This window comes from Pomacea canaliculata, linkage group LG2, assembly GCF_003073045.1.
Source record: "Pomacea canaliculata isolate SZHN2017 linkage group LG2, ASM307304v1, whole genome shotgun sequence".
Taxonomy (NCBI): domain Eukaryota; kingdom Metazoa; phylum Mollusca; class Gastropoda; order Architaenioglossa; family Ampullariidae; genus Pomacea; species Pomacea canaliculata.
Window position 1 is genome coordinate 45,028,103 of NC_037591.1, and position 15,213 is coordinate 45,043,315.

The 15,213-nt window shown below is 43.7% G+C and overlaps 1 protein-coding gene across 1 annotated transcript; it reads left to right on the forward strand.

Moving 5' to 3' along the window:
- The first annotated feature begins 8,419 nt into the window (after nucleotides 1-8,419).
- LOC112556075 lies at nucleotides 8,420-9,702 on the forward strand. The gene is made up of 2 exons (XM_025224689.1): nucleotides 8,420-8,588; nucleotides 9,265-9,702. The coding sequence occupies exons 1-2, from the start codon at nucleotides 8,420-8,422 to the stop codon at nucleotides 9,507-9,509; spliced, it is 414 nt and encodes a 137-aa protein (XP_025080474.1). The 3' UTR covers nucleotides 9,510-9,702.
- The last annotated feature ends 5,511 nt before the right edge of the window (nucleotides 9,703-15,213 follow it).

Below are 15,213 nucleotides of genomic sequence, written 5' to 3' on the forward strand. Positions count from 1 at the left end.
AGGCGGTACCCGTCTGACCGGCTGCTATCTTCAGCTTCCTGACAACAGAACCACGCTTGTGAGGAATGGCTCTCAGAGTAGGATCTTGTGAGGATGGGTGGATACCCGTTCTTCAGACTGAGGGCGGTCAATAGACTCTTTCTACAGGAATTTACGGCCAACATTATCGTGTCCGTTGTGAAAGATGATGTTCAGTTTTGGTATCACCGCTAGTGACAAAGTTAGTGTCATGGCTAGTGTCATGACCACACCATAGTTTAGCGCTTATCACCTTTTCATGTGTTGTTTTAACGCATGTCAAACATCTATTGTAGGTGTTGATACTGATATCTATGTTTTGTTTACTCGAATGGCTGGACTCGAAAATGTGAACACGTCACACCACTTCTTCACTCTTTTCACTGGCCCCCAGTTAAAGCTGCCATAGACTACAAGCTCTCAGCTCTATGCTATGGGTTCTTTGAAGGCTCACCCTCCCCCCTCCCACCATTTTACTGCAATCTTGTCTGTCCACACTCCTGCTCGAAACCTTGTCTCCTCATGAGACTCCGCAATCTGTCCTCCCTCCCACAGACAGTCACATGACAACAGACGTCCTCCCTCTGAGCTGTAAGCAGTGGAACTCTTTTCCACATCACATTCACCACTCAGACTACAAGGCTACATTCACACACTCTGTGAACACATATCTGTTCACTAAGTACTATCCCTGGGTTACTATCCTTAACTCCCTGGCAACACTGTCTGTCATGCTATCCGTCATGTAACGACTCCATCGTACACTGTGTATAGTGTCTACATCCCTTCATACCTTCATCATTGCTGTACCTTCTACTCTTGTGCCTCATCTGATGTTGTTCAGTGTGTCTATGGTACCTCACTGTCTGTCTAGTGGCTGTTATCTTGTACCTCATCTTGATGTTGTTCACTGTGTCTATAGTACCTCACTTGCTGTTATTTAGTACCTCATCTTGATGTTGTTCACTGTGTCTATAGTACCTCACTTGCTGTTATTTAGTACCTCATCTGTTCATGTTATTTGTTCACTGTGTGCTATAGTACCTCACTTGCTGTATGTTGTTCACTGTGTCTTGATTGTTCACTGCTGTTGTCATTGTGTCTCTACTGTCCATCAAGTGTTGTGTCATACTGACAAATGTCAGTTATGACGTAGATGCCATTACCTGTCCAGCCAGGTGTTTGTTGACGTTGGATGAGTTAAGTCTCCTCAAGTGTAGGGCACGTGACATGACTCGGCATGCAAACTTTAGGAAGATGCTGGTAAACGGCGACTCGCAAAACTAAGAATGCTGCGAGAGTGCAGTCACACACGTTCGTCACACACGTGGTAGCCTTTGTTATCGCAGTACAAGAAAAGAGTATAAACTTTATAATGATATTAATCACATTCAAGGTTTGCAGGTCAGTCTGTCCCCCACTTCAACATCCCCCCCCCTGCGTGTTCTTTGATTAATTAATGTCTTTTTTGGAATAAAGCGGTGTTTCGTTTTGTTTTCTGTAGGAGGATTCGATATTAACAAAGCTTTGCTTATTTATGCTAATGTTGTGGTTATTTTTTTCTCTATCTCTTTCTCTCGGCTCCTTTACCTACTTTGTGAAGAATCACATCAAAAGCAGCAGGCGGTGGGGAGGGGAAGATGTTCTTGCCCCCTCCATATATATATAATTATATGTTTTGATGCCGCAACTGTCCCCCACCCGTTGCTAGGCTACTGGCGGGTCTGATATCCTGCTACACCGACTCTGTCAGTGTGTCAGTGTGTCAGTGTGAGAGTGTGACAGTGTACAGCATATGGTGTTAAACGATTTGTCACAGCTAGAGGCTGGACTGGATGTGATGGGCAAGTCGGGGAAATACTTCTGGTAAGTCGGGCGCTTTGCTCTTTGTATAGTGCAATCATCCAAGGGAGGGAACTAATGCAGGCAAAAAAGGATAATTAAGTCTGTAGAGTTATATTCCTTGAATTTTTTTCCCTGAAGATGTAAAAAGAGCCAAACATAATTATTCTATTTGCGGTTTTCAGGCGAGATGAGATATAAACTAGACAGACCAAAGTGCGAGATGGTGATGTAACACAATGTCAAGCGAACAACAGTGAATTGTGTCCCCTGTAGGAGCTGTCACGTACCCTGGGTGAGACAGGCAGCGGCGGGGCTGAGATGCAGAGCAGCTGGACGTTGGTGTCGCTCAGGATGTTGTCTGCACTGACGGGGAAACACCTCCATGGTGTGTGTCCCTTCCTGCCACACCCGGCACCTGGCTTACAGCTTGCTGGCTCTGTGACATGACAGCTTTGTTGTTGTCATCTGTGACATGACAGCTTTGTTGTTGTCTTGTAGTCATCTGTGACATGACAGTTTTGTTGTTGTCATCTGTGACATGACAGCTTTGTTGTTGTCATCTGTGACATGACAGCTTTGTTGTTGTCTTGTAGTCATTTGTGACATGACAGTTTTGTTGTTGTCATCTGTGACACGACAGCTTTGTTGCTGTGATCTGTGACATGACAACTTTGTTGCTGTCTTGTAGTCATCTGTGACATGCATAACAACAGGCACATTGTGCTGTATATTGCTGTCTAGTGTTATAAGTTTATTATTGGCTTCTATAATTATTTTGTCTAAAACACATTCATAGCTTTCTCAGAGAACTGGAATGTCAACACACCCGGTGACGAGTTCAATACCACGACTGCGATAATAACGACATACAAACCGTCACGAACAGCAGCAGCAATAACAACAACAGCGATACACTTAATTCTAAATCACGTTGAATGTGCGAGACGAACGCGGCAGGTGTAACAGTTGAGGCCATGAACTGACTGAACGTCAATCATCGTGCAGCCTGCCTTCCTTTACAGTTTTACACCGGTAGTGACGTCTGCCCTGCAGGACAGAAACTAGAGAAAGCTACAGTGACGTCTACTCAATGCTACTATAGGCCGGTGACGTCTACTCAATGCTACTATAGGCCGGTGACGTCTACTCAATGCTACTAATGGCCGGTGACGTATCGAAGACGAAGCTCACGACCTGCTGTCTGGGTCTCTGTCGGTGTGGAGGAAGGGAGTGGCCGGGAGAGAGGAGGACAAACAAAACATCGACTGGAGCGCCAGCGCCTCCCACAAAACAAATTTATTTTCACAAAAGCTTTTCCCAACACTGCGCCGCTGTTTGACAGGCTCGCCCCTCCCTGTCTGTGTGTCACGAGTTGCTTCTCTTGATGCTAGTTGGGCACACCGTGCTGTGTACCACACGGTGTAAGCTGCATGTGTACCACTGTGTACCGCACTGTGTAAGCTGTGTACCACTGTGTACCGCACTGTGTACCTCTGTGTATCACACGGTGGAAGCTGCATGCGTACCACTGTGTACCGCACTGTGCACCTCTGTGTACCACACGGTGTAAGCCGTGTACCGCACTGTGTACCGCACTGTGTAAGCTGTGTACCTCTGTGTACCGCACGGTGCTCACAGCGTAGGATGTTGGATAAGAAGACTTGCGGTCTTGTGGTCAAGGGATGTGCGAGCCATGTTTGTCCACACAGCCCCACAGCGCGGTACTGTGGACAGCAAGGTGTATTGGATGGACATGGCAGCTCCCAGCTACAGGCCAGCTTGTGGCCACGTGTTCACTGTGTATTGTATGTCATCATGTATTTGCTATGTATCGACACTGGCCCAGCCATACAAAAGGCAATAATTCAGTGTAAGTGTGATGGTTACCGACCCACGTTCCCCTTCTCCTTTCAAAAGATGAACCTGAACAAGCGGTGCATCCGATTCTTCGTCAGTGTCATCGTCTGACATTGGCTGGTCCTGCCACTAATATTCGGCGTCGCTCGTTACATCATCATCTTTCCCTAAATATTTGTAATTAATCTTCCGAGTTCTATGTTTGAGGAATGGGAGGAGCTTCAGAGTGATCAGAATTTGAAATGCTAATAAAGCTTCGGCACTCACATAAGTGTCCCCAGGCTTTCGCTGAACCACGAACTTGTATGACAGGTCTGCTGGCAGACGACTGTTTCCCCGTTAACTACTAAAACGAGGCAGGCGTGTTCAAAGCTTCCGGTTTATTCACACAGCACTATGGAAGAGTGAAAACACCTGACGGAAGGAACGACTTTCATCCCCTTCAGCCAATCGCTCGCCGCCTGTTCTTCCGTTGCCAAGGCCACCTCAGTATCCGATTCTCCCATTGGATAGCATCGAGATCTGCGACTAGATTTGTGTACTCTAAATGTTTTGCAGAGAAATCTTTTGATTGGTTAATATTTGAACCAGTCTTTAAAGAGAGTGAAGATGGAGGCTCCGGACTCTGACATGGGGGCTGACAGGGCAGCGGGACAAACCAGCGTTTGTTTCCTCATTGTCCTGCAGAAATCTTGATTGATGCCCGTGAGCTGCCTCGATTAAAATGTATTTTAAGACAATTTCTAGCTTTTATTTTAAGATAGCAGAGTATTTTTCTGCTAGTTTAATTACAAAAAAATCCATTTTTAAAGAGAAGTCTGTAGTGCGAAACTGCTGTGAGCGACTTCAGAGTCAGTACATCTTGGCGGGTCACAGAGGTCGCGATAGAGACGTGGACACACGATAATACACCTTGATATGAACACCTTGATGTGAACACCTTGATGTGAACACCTTGATGTGAACGCCTTCATATGAACACTTTGATGTGAATACCTTGATGTGAATACCTTGATGTGAACACCTTGATATGAACACCTTGATGTGAAATGACGTGAACACCTTCATGTGAACACCTTCATGTGAACACCTTGATATAAACACCTTGATATTCTGGTCAAAACGTAATGGCGATATATATTTCTACATAGTATAGATAAAGAATCCTCTTTGCAGATTTCATGACACAAGTAATCACAATTTGTTGTTCACTGCAGTTCCACAGGAGGTAACGGACTGTTACTAAAAATAAACGTGTACAGGGACACACGTCAGCCTCACGACTGGCTGTAAACAAGAAGTAAACATGGTACATTGCTATGTAATTAAAGACTTCATCCAAGGTTTGCTGTGAGCGAGACAATATCAGTTTTGTGTTTTGCTAGGAGTGACATCCTAAGAGGGAGACATGTTTTGAGGTGAGTGCCACCTGGATTGAGGGAAGAGATGCAGACTCCATCCTCATGAAGCCTGCCTGTGGTGACAAAGTTTACCTGCACTGGGTCACGTGGACGGCAGGTTGCGTCTTGGCATCTGCTCATTCAAACACCTTTGTTTGCCCACAGGTCACGTGACAACCTGGACACAGAGGGCGCAACGTGTGTGTGCGTCACTCTCACAGTGTTGGAGCTGTGGGCAGGTTAGTACTGTGTGTGTGTCTCACAGTGTTGGAGCTGTGGGCAGGTTAGTACTGTGTGTGTGTGTCTCACAGTATTGGAGCTGTGGGCAGGTTAGTACTGTGTGTGTGTCTCACAGTGTTGGAGCTGTGGGCAGGTTAGTACTGTGTGTGTGTGTCTCACAGTGTTGGAGCTGTGGGCAGGTTAGTACTGTGTGTGTGTGTCACAGTGTTGGAGCTGTGGGCAGGTTAGTACTGTGTGTGTGTCTCACAGTGTTGGAGCTGTGGGCAGGTTAGTACTGTGTGTGTGTGTCTCACAGTGTTAGCTGTGAGCAGGTTAGTACTGTGTGTGTGTGTCTCACAGTGTTGAGCTGTGGGCAGGTTAGTACTGTGTGTGTGTGTCTCACAGTGTGGAGCTGTGGGCATAAGTCTGTTTCTACCCAGCATCTATCTGATTCTTGTAATGATAGTGACAAAGGGACAGATGTTAGTCACTTTACAGACTTCACAGGATTGTGTTATCATCATTGTCTCACAGGCTTGTAACATCATTAGCGAGCATGGCGCAGTAATGACCTTTACTGACCAGGTGTCTTATCACAGTATTGGCTAGGTGCATAGTCATTTAGTGCATACTCACTTAGTGGTGTGTAGGTGTAAAGTCATTTAGTGCAGGATAGGTTTATAGTCATTTAGTGCATGGTAGGTGTATAGTCACTTAGTGCTGTGTAGGTATATAATCACTTAGTGCTGTCTAGGTGTAAAGTCACTTAGTGCTGTCTAGGTGTGTATATTAGTGCTGTCTAGGTGTATACTCACTTAGTGCTGTGTAGATGTAAAGTCACTTAGTGCTGTCTAGGTGTGTATATTAGTGCTGTCTAGGTGTATACTCACTTAGTGCTGTGTAGATGGAAAGTCACTTAGTGCTGTCTAGGTGTGTATATTAGTGCTGTCTAGGTGTATACTCACTTAGTGCTGTGTAGATGTAAAGTCACTTAGTGCTGTCTAGGTGTGTATATTAGTGCTGTCTAGGTGTATACTCACTTAGTGCTGTGTAGATGTAAAGTCACTTAGTGCTGTCTAGATGTGTATATTAGTGCTGTCTAGGTGTGTATATTAGTGCTGTGGTTTATTTCCTGGTTACTTTCTCACATACACATTGACCATGTATAAATGATCCCAGTGTGTGCAGCTGCTGGCTGTGTGACATACATGTTACTACTGTTACCCAGCACAGCACTAACTTGCTGGATTTTTGGGATACACATTAGGACAGCGACTGTTTACTGTCTTGTCTCAGTGTTACATGCAAGCTAGTGAGCGTTCGCACGTGGAAACACACACACACGGAAAACCCAGTTGCATGAAAAAAAAAAACAATTTCATGCATTTCTAGATAAACTAGAAAAGATTTTAAAACTGAATGCCACTTGACTGTAATAGCATAACACACCCAGTGGTTTTTTTAACAGAAAAATGTTTGAAAAATCGAGACTGTGACCTGTGTGCCGCCTAGTGGATTGCAAAAGACTCTGTCTTCTGATGGTGACTGTCTTCAAGACACAAAGACTTGTGGAGGACTAAAGTGATGATGGATAGCCAGCTTCCGCTTCTTCTCCTAATACTTCTCTCGCAGTCACCTATACAGGTATGGCACATTCATGACAGGTATTCCACATTCATTGCACTGGTGTGTCACATTCACGACAGGTATGGCACATTCAGTACAATGGTATGCCACATTCATTTACACAGGTGTGTCGCATTCACCTACTGTATATGAATCAAATGTGCTTGTTCACACATCTTAAAATCACTTGAATAGGTGATACATATCACCACATCTTAACTTTCTTTAAGTGATGCAGGCATTTTAGATGAGACAGTGAGCGCTACATATGTTACAATTGCCTCGGAGATATATCGCCATGTTACAAGGAAGAAAGGGAGGAATATAAGAAGCGGAAGGTGTGGGAAGGAATAGAGAGAGGGAAATAACGAAATACGGAGGCTAATCAAAGGCTTAATGAAGCGGAAAGTTGATGGAGAGATGGGTCTAATGGGTGTTTCACACTGAGCCAGGAACTAAGGCTACAGCAATGCAAGACAGTCAGCCCTGTAAACAGATGTCACATGCAGAGAAAGAGCAGCGTGCCGGAGACGAGAGCTGAACCTGGTATAGACAATTCCCACTGTTTGTGACAGGTGATAACCATTGCACCACCGGACCGCCCGATGTTGACGGAGAAGGAGGTTGATGAAAAAGGTTGATGGAGAAGTTGATGTACAACCGATGACGAAGCTGGTGGAAAAGGAGGTTTACAGAGAAGAGCCAGCGAAGAACCACAAGGAGCAAGGAACTTGATGAACAAAGCTCGACAAACAACTGCTTCAGCAAACGCAGCTTCAATATTAAGCGGGAGGTCACTTGGCAGCACTGACACATCTTTAATGACAGGCCTTAGTCATCAACAGAGATGTCATTTGGCAGCACTGACACATCCTTAATGACAGGCCTTAGTCATCAACAGAGATGTCATTTGGCAGCACTGGCACATCCTCAATGACAGGCTTCATATAAGAGACATGTCAGATGCCAGCAGTAAGACTTCTTTAACGACAAGGCGCCGTGCACACAGCTCAGCTCGCTGGACTGCAGAATCACAAAAGACGGAAGCTGTCATCAACCTGTTTCTGACATCTTGTCAAAAGATTAAACTTTAGAAACTCTCAAATTTGACAAGCGTGTATGTCATTAGTCAAGTGGACAAGTGGAGATATTACAGCGCGTATCTACAGCATATGTAATGGCGATATCAGCGTGTCTCCTGTCAATAATGAGTATCCTCTCAATCTATGTAAGACATGTCACTAGACTTCTGGCTGATATGTCTGAGCTGTCAATAATGACTCATGTATGACATGTCACTAGACTTCTGACAGATATGTCTGAGCTGTCAATAATGACTCATGTATGACATGTCACTAGACTTCTGACAGATATGTCTGAGCTGTCAATAATGACTCATGTATGACATGTCACTAGACTTCTGGCTGATATGTCTGAGCTGTCAATAATGACTCATGTATGACATGTCACCAGACTGCCGGCAGATGTGTTTGAGCTGTCAGTTCGTCGACAACCCCAAAAAAGAGGGCATAGAGTGCGCCACAGCTCCTTACAACTGGACCTTCGGGGACACGCGCATGCGCTGTAACTTCAGGTGTATCATCGAGGGACACTTTGATAAAGGTAATGCTGACCGTCGACCGGTGTGAGTGTCGGTTGTGTCATGTATATGACGTCATCTTTAAAGGAAAATCTGACGAGTTGCTTGAGGCCGGCGAGTGCGACAAGGCCCACTGCCCTCGAGACTTGCTTAACTGAGCAACGGCTGAAAGACTTTTGTATATTTTGTATATATTCAATATTCCTTGGAAAAATTAATAAAATTAAATACAAATTACAAGGTGATGATCAGCGCGTCGCCTCTTTGTTTTGAAAATGAACCGTACAGGGTTACCTGAGATAATAAATATGTCTCTTACAGGGTTACCTCACATATATGTATACAAATCTTACAGAGTTATCTGACATAAATGTATCAGGACTTTACAGAGTTATCTGACATAAATGTATCAGGACTTTACAGAGTTATCTGACATAAATGTATCAGGACTTTACAGAGTTATCTGACATAAATGTATCAGGACTTTACAGAGTTATCTGACATAAATGTATCAGGACATTACAGGGTTACCTCAAACAATAACCAACTTAACCGTCAGAAATAACAGGAGCGACATGACAACAATGTAGTGACTGAACATTAGCTTCCATTCCTTCCTACATGTTCACGACAGGTTTTCAGGACTGCAAACGTCTGAACAGGGGTTCAGTTCATTAAAAACATTTTGTCTGAACGCAGAGTCTGGCATGCCAGCCTACTTCTATCGCGGCTGCTCTGCTTCTAATGACCTCACATCGGAGAAGTGTTACGAGGACGAGGCGAGGGTCTACTGCTCCTTCTCGTGTGTTGATGACGACTACTGCAACAGCCGGGTGTTGATGCCGTCTTCCAACAAGAAGTCATCAGCATTAAGAGTAACCACGAGTTTTGTAGAAATGTTGGCAGGGACTGCCCTAGGGCTGTATATAGTTGTAAGATTCTAGCCCTGGGCCTGAGACACCTTGAAGCCCGTTACAGTGTAATCATCCTACTTGAAAACAATTCCATTGTACATGGACACCGCATGCAAATCAGGACATGATACAACCTGTTTCTCTACACTCTGACAAGTTCATGTTGACAGCAAACAACTACCTAAAGTACAAATAAAGTAAACTCTGATATCACTTGACAGAAGTCCAGTGTGAGTGTCATGTCAGAGAATGTGTGTTAACTTTTGCCATAATTGACAGATGTCAGGTGTGAATGTCTTCACGTGTCTCCTCGCGCCATCCCTGGCTTGACACGACTGTCCCGCTCGGAACTCAACCCTGACCTCGACACAGTGGGACGTTCCTTACAAAACCCCGTTAAGCTGGTGGGCCACTCAGCTGGCCCAGTGAACATACCTGCTGCACAATGCTATTCGTAGTAGGTGGCCCACTGAACATACCTGATGCACAATGCTATTCATAGTAGGTGGCCCACTGAACATACCTGATGCACAATGCTATTCATAGTAGGTGGCCCACTGAACATACCTGATGCACAATGCTATTCATAGTAGGTGGCCCACTGAACATACCTGATGCACAATGCTATTCATAGTAGGTGGCCCAGTGAACACACACATCTATATATATTGCGCAATGCTATTCATAGTAGGTGGCCCTGTGAACATACCTGCTGCACAATGCTATTCATAGTAGGTGGCCCAGTGAACATACCTGCTGCACAATGCTATTCATAGTAATGGACCCAGTGAACATACCTGCTGCACAATGCTATTCGTAGTAGGTGGCCCTGTGAACAAACCTGCTGCACAATGCTATTCGTAGTAGGTGGCCCAGTGAACACACACACATATATATATATATATTGCGCAATGCTATTCATAGTAGGTGGCCCTGTGAACATACCTGCTGCACAATGCTATTCATAGTAGGTGGCTAAGTGAACATACCTGCTGCACAATACTATTTATAGTAAGTGGTCCACTGAACATACCTGCTGCACAATGCTATTCATAGTAGGTGGCCCTGTGAACATACCTGCTGCACAATGCTATTCATAGTAGGTGGCCCAGTGAACACACATATATATATATATTGCGCAATGCTATTCATAGTAGGTGGCCTGTGAACATACCTGCTGCACAATGCTATTCGTAGTAATGGGCCCAGTGAACATATCTGTTGCACAATGCTATTCATAGTAGGTGGCCCAGTGAACATACCTGATGAACAATGCTATTTGTAGTAGGTGGCCCAGTGAACATATATATATATATATTGCGCAATGCTATTCATAGTAGGTGGCCCAGTGAACATACCTGCTGCACAATGCTATTCGTAGTAGGCGGCCCAGTGAACATACCTGATGAACAATGCTATTTGTAGTAGGTGGCCCAGTGAACATATATATATATATATTGCAATGCTATTCATAGTAGGTGGCCCTGTGAACATACCTGCTGCACAATGCTATTCATAGTAGGTGGCCCAGTGAACATACCTGCTGCACAATGCTATTCATAGTAGGTGGCCCAGTGAACATATATATATATATTGCGCAATGCTATTCATAGTAGGTGGCCTGTGAACATACCTGCTGCACAATGCTATTCGTAGTAATGGGCCCAGTGAACATATCTGTTGCACAATGCTATTCATAGTAGGTGGCCCAGTGAACATACCTGATGAACAATGCTATTTGTAGTAGGTGGCCCAGTGAACATATATATATATATTGCGCAATGCTATTCATAGTAGGTGGCCCAGTGAACATACCTGCTGCACAATGCTATTCGTAGTAGGCGGCCCAGTGAACATACCTGATGAACAATGCTATTTGTAGTAGGTGGCCCAGTGAACATATATATATATATTGCAATGCTATTCATAGTAGGTGGCCCTGTGAACATACCTGCTGCACAATGCTATTCATAGTAGGTGGCCCAGTGAACATACCAGCTGCACAATGCTATCCATAGGTTGAGAGGTGTGCTGCGAGGTGCACTAACCCTAAGAACAACTTAATGCTGATGCTTGGCGTGGAGTGCTTGGTGCAAGTGAGGGTTAGTGCTGTCGGATCTTGATAGTAAAGCACCTACAGCATCATCAGTAATGTCTTCTACAAGCTTGAAATACTATAAAAGGCATCAACGGAATCTAGCACTGGAGCTTGTAGCATGTGATGCGAAAATTATCATCAATGAGTCATCGACGGCTTATATCAGAAGAATGAATGCAATTCGCTTACATTAGAAGAAAACTACGAGACTCCTAAAGACCCAAAGATTAGCCGACTCAAAACAAACACGGATTCAATCTCACCTTAACAGGATTCTCAGCGAATAGACTAACCCTCTTCTACAAGTTGGGGTCAGTACACAATACCCAGGAAAACGCCAGGTTCCCCGACCCGGTTGATGGGGAGAGTACTCCAGACAAAACAAAGCAGCAGTAACCATAACTCTTTGTCTCAGCTGTCACTCCTACAATTTATACTGTAATATAAACCATAATTTGTACTTTACAATTTATACTTTAGTATAAAACATAATGTGTCCTTTACAATTTATACTTTAACTATTTAATTTATACTTTATTATACTACATAATGTGCACTTGAGTATACAATGGAATGGGGTGGACTTTAAGGCGGGTACTGTTAGTGGACACAGTAGCTAGGAGTGACCACTAGGGTAGGGGTGGACTGTAAGGCGGGTACTGTTAGTGCACACAGCAGCCAGCAGTGACCACCAGCAGCCAGTGGACATCCGTGGGGCTGGTGCAGGTTCAGTAGCCGGTGGGTGACCACCAGGGTCTGTGCGAGACGTGAGTGGACTTCCGGTACTGCGCGTTGTGAGCGGGTGACCGGCGGACACATCACAGGCGGGGTGAGTGCGCGGTGTTTTGGCGGTTTTACATTTTTCTGTATATACCTGGAAGCCTAACGGACGAGAGGCTGCGCGTGCGTGTGTGCGCGGGTGTATGTTTGCTCTGTGCTAGAGTTACAACTTTAGTTTGCTAAGACAGGGGCTGCAGTAGAGTACCCCTTTAGTTGTTGATTTAGAGAGGTGTCTGCCGGGTAGCACTGGGCGCACCCTTTTTGTTGGTGGAACTTTGAAAGCAGAACTCAGCAGGGCTACGTCAGGTCTTAGTACAGGTGGGTCTTGGAGGGGAAGGTTCTCGTTTCATGCTGAGACCACCTAGTGACAGATGTTCTTTTGTTTTCTCCAGAGGCTTTTATCATCTTTATCACCTTTATCATCTTTCTCATCCTTGTGATTTTCATCATCTTATTCTTACATTCTTCTATCCTCCTGTGATTTTGTCCGCCTTGTCCTAGTTCTTGTCATCGCTGCTTTTCTTAAACATCAGCTCCTTCTTCTTCGCCCTTTCCGCCTCGTGTGTGCGAAGTCGCAACCGTTCTTTGTTTTGTCCTCCTTTCCTTTCTTCGCTCTGTCGCCTTCGTCGTCCGGTCCTGCGTCGTGTGTCTTGTGGTCGACGAGGAGCTCGGACTGTGGACCAGCAAAGGTCCCTGTGTGTCGGACAGACAGCGGGGTGGTCAGCGCGAGAACCTCGCGTGAGGTCACAGACAGTGAAGGAGACAGAGACAACACAGGAAGTGGAGGAGACAGAGACAACACAGGAAGTGGAGGAGACAGAGACAACACAGACAGTGAAGGAGACAGAGACAACACAGGAAGTGAAGGAGACAGAGACAACACAGGAAGTGGAGGAGACAGGGTCACCTTCTAACGTCAGGCCTGAGTGCCTCAGGGGCAAGAACTCTGACTATTGTGCCGCAGTGTGTGCGGGTGTTTATTATCTCCCTTACTAAGATATCTCATTACTATTTTTTGGGGGAGTGGGTGTAGTAGTCCCCTGCCTTCTTGCTTGTGCGCGTGTACGCGTATGTGTATTTCTTCATTCATTTTTTTCTCCTCTTTTCTCATTTTCATCTACACGTGATTTAACTTCTTATTGGTATCCTTCATTTCGTCTGTGTTGTCGTCTACGTTCATCAAAGGTTCCATGGGTACGTGTAGCGCAGCCTGAGGTGAGCGAGTGGGGGTGTGTTGGTGCCGGTGTGTGAGCGGTTGTGGGCGTGCATCTAGCAAAGCTGGTGGCGATAAGTGACATTGCTATACGATTTATGCTTTTACTTTACAATTTATATTTAACTAACTATACAATTTATATTTTAATTGACGACACAATTTATACTTTAATTAACTATTCAATTTATACTTTAATTAACTATACAATTTATACTTTAATTATCCGTACAATATGCTTTAATTAACCATACAATTTATATTAATTAACTATACAATTTATACTAATTAACCATACAATTTATATTTATATTAATTAACCATACAATTTAAAGTTTAATTAACCATACAATTTATACTAATTAACCATACAATTTATATTTATAGTTTAATTAACCATACAATTTAAAGTTTAATTAACCATACAATTTATACTAATAGTTTAATTAACCATACAATTTATATTTTTAATTAACCATACAATTTATACTAATCAACCATACAATTTATAGTAATTAACCATACAATTTATACTAATCAACCATACAATTTATAGTAATTAACCATACAATTTATACTAATCAACCATACAATTTATAGTAATTAACCATACAGTTTATACTAATCAACCATACAATTTATAGTAATTAACCATACAGTTTATACTAATTAACCATACAATTTATAGTAATTAACCATACAGTTTATACTAGCGGGGCCGCTCAATGACGCCGTTACATCAAAGACAAAGTAGCCGCCATGAGAGGCTCACGCCCAGGCTGATCTTACCATCCTTCAACTTTATCGTTTCCCGTTCCATCTTTCCATCTGAACGATTTAGAAAAGCATGCTTGTGTAAAAGGGGATATATATATATAGATAAATAGATAAGACCTCTCGTTCTCTACGATATATGTATGACTAAAGATGAATGAAAATGAGTAGCACTCACAAAGCAAGAAGCACTAAGTGCAAATGCGAAATTCGCCAAATTTTATTAAAATGATTTGTCTTGATTGTAACAAGTTTACATGAACTTCCGACATATCTCGTCAGACAAGTTGTCTCCCGTCACTGTAGGAGCACTCATGTCACCAGGGCTCGTAGTTCTACAGCAGAGACAGAGGTAACCCAGGGGTAGCAACAGTCCGGGGTGTGATTGAAACAAACCACGAGGTCGGCAAGGCGTCTAGAGGTCGGGTTGACTACAGTCCATAGCTATGGTATAGTACAGTACAATGTTGTAGTCACAGACTGTAGGTATTGTACAGTACAATGTTGTAGTCATAGACTGTAGGTATTGTACAGTACAATTGTAGTCACAGACTGTAGGTATTGTACAGTACAATTGTAGTCACAGACTGTAGGTATTGTACAATATAATGCTACAGACTGTAGGTATTGTACAGTACAATTGTAGTCACAGACTGTAGGTATTGTACAGTACAATTGTAGTCACAGACTGTAGGTATTGTACAGTACAATGTTGTAGTCACAGACTGTAGGTATTGTACAATACAATTGTAGTTACAGACTGTAGGTATAGTACAGTACAATTGTAGTCACAGACTGTAGGTATTGTACAGTACAATTGTAGTTACAGACTGTAGGTATAGTACAGTACAATTGTAGTCACAGACTGT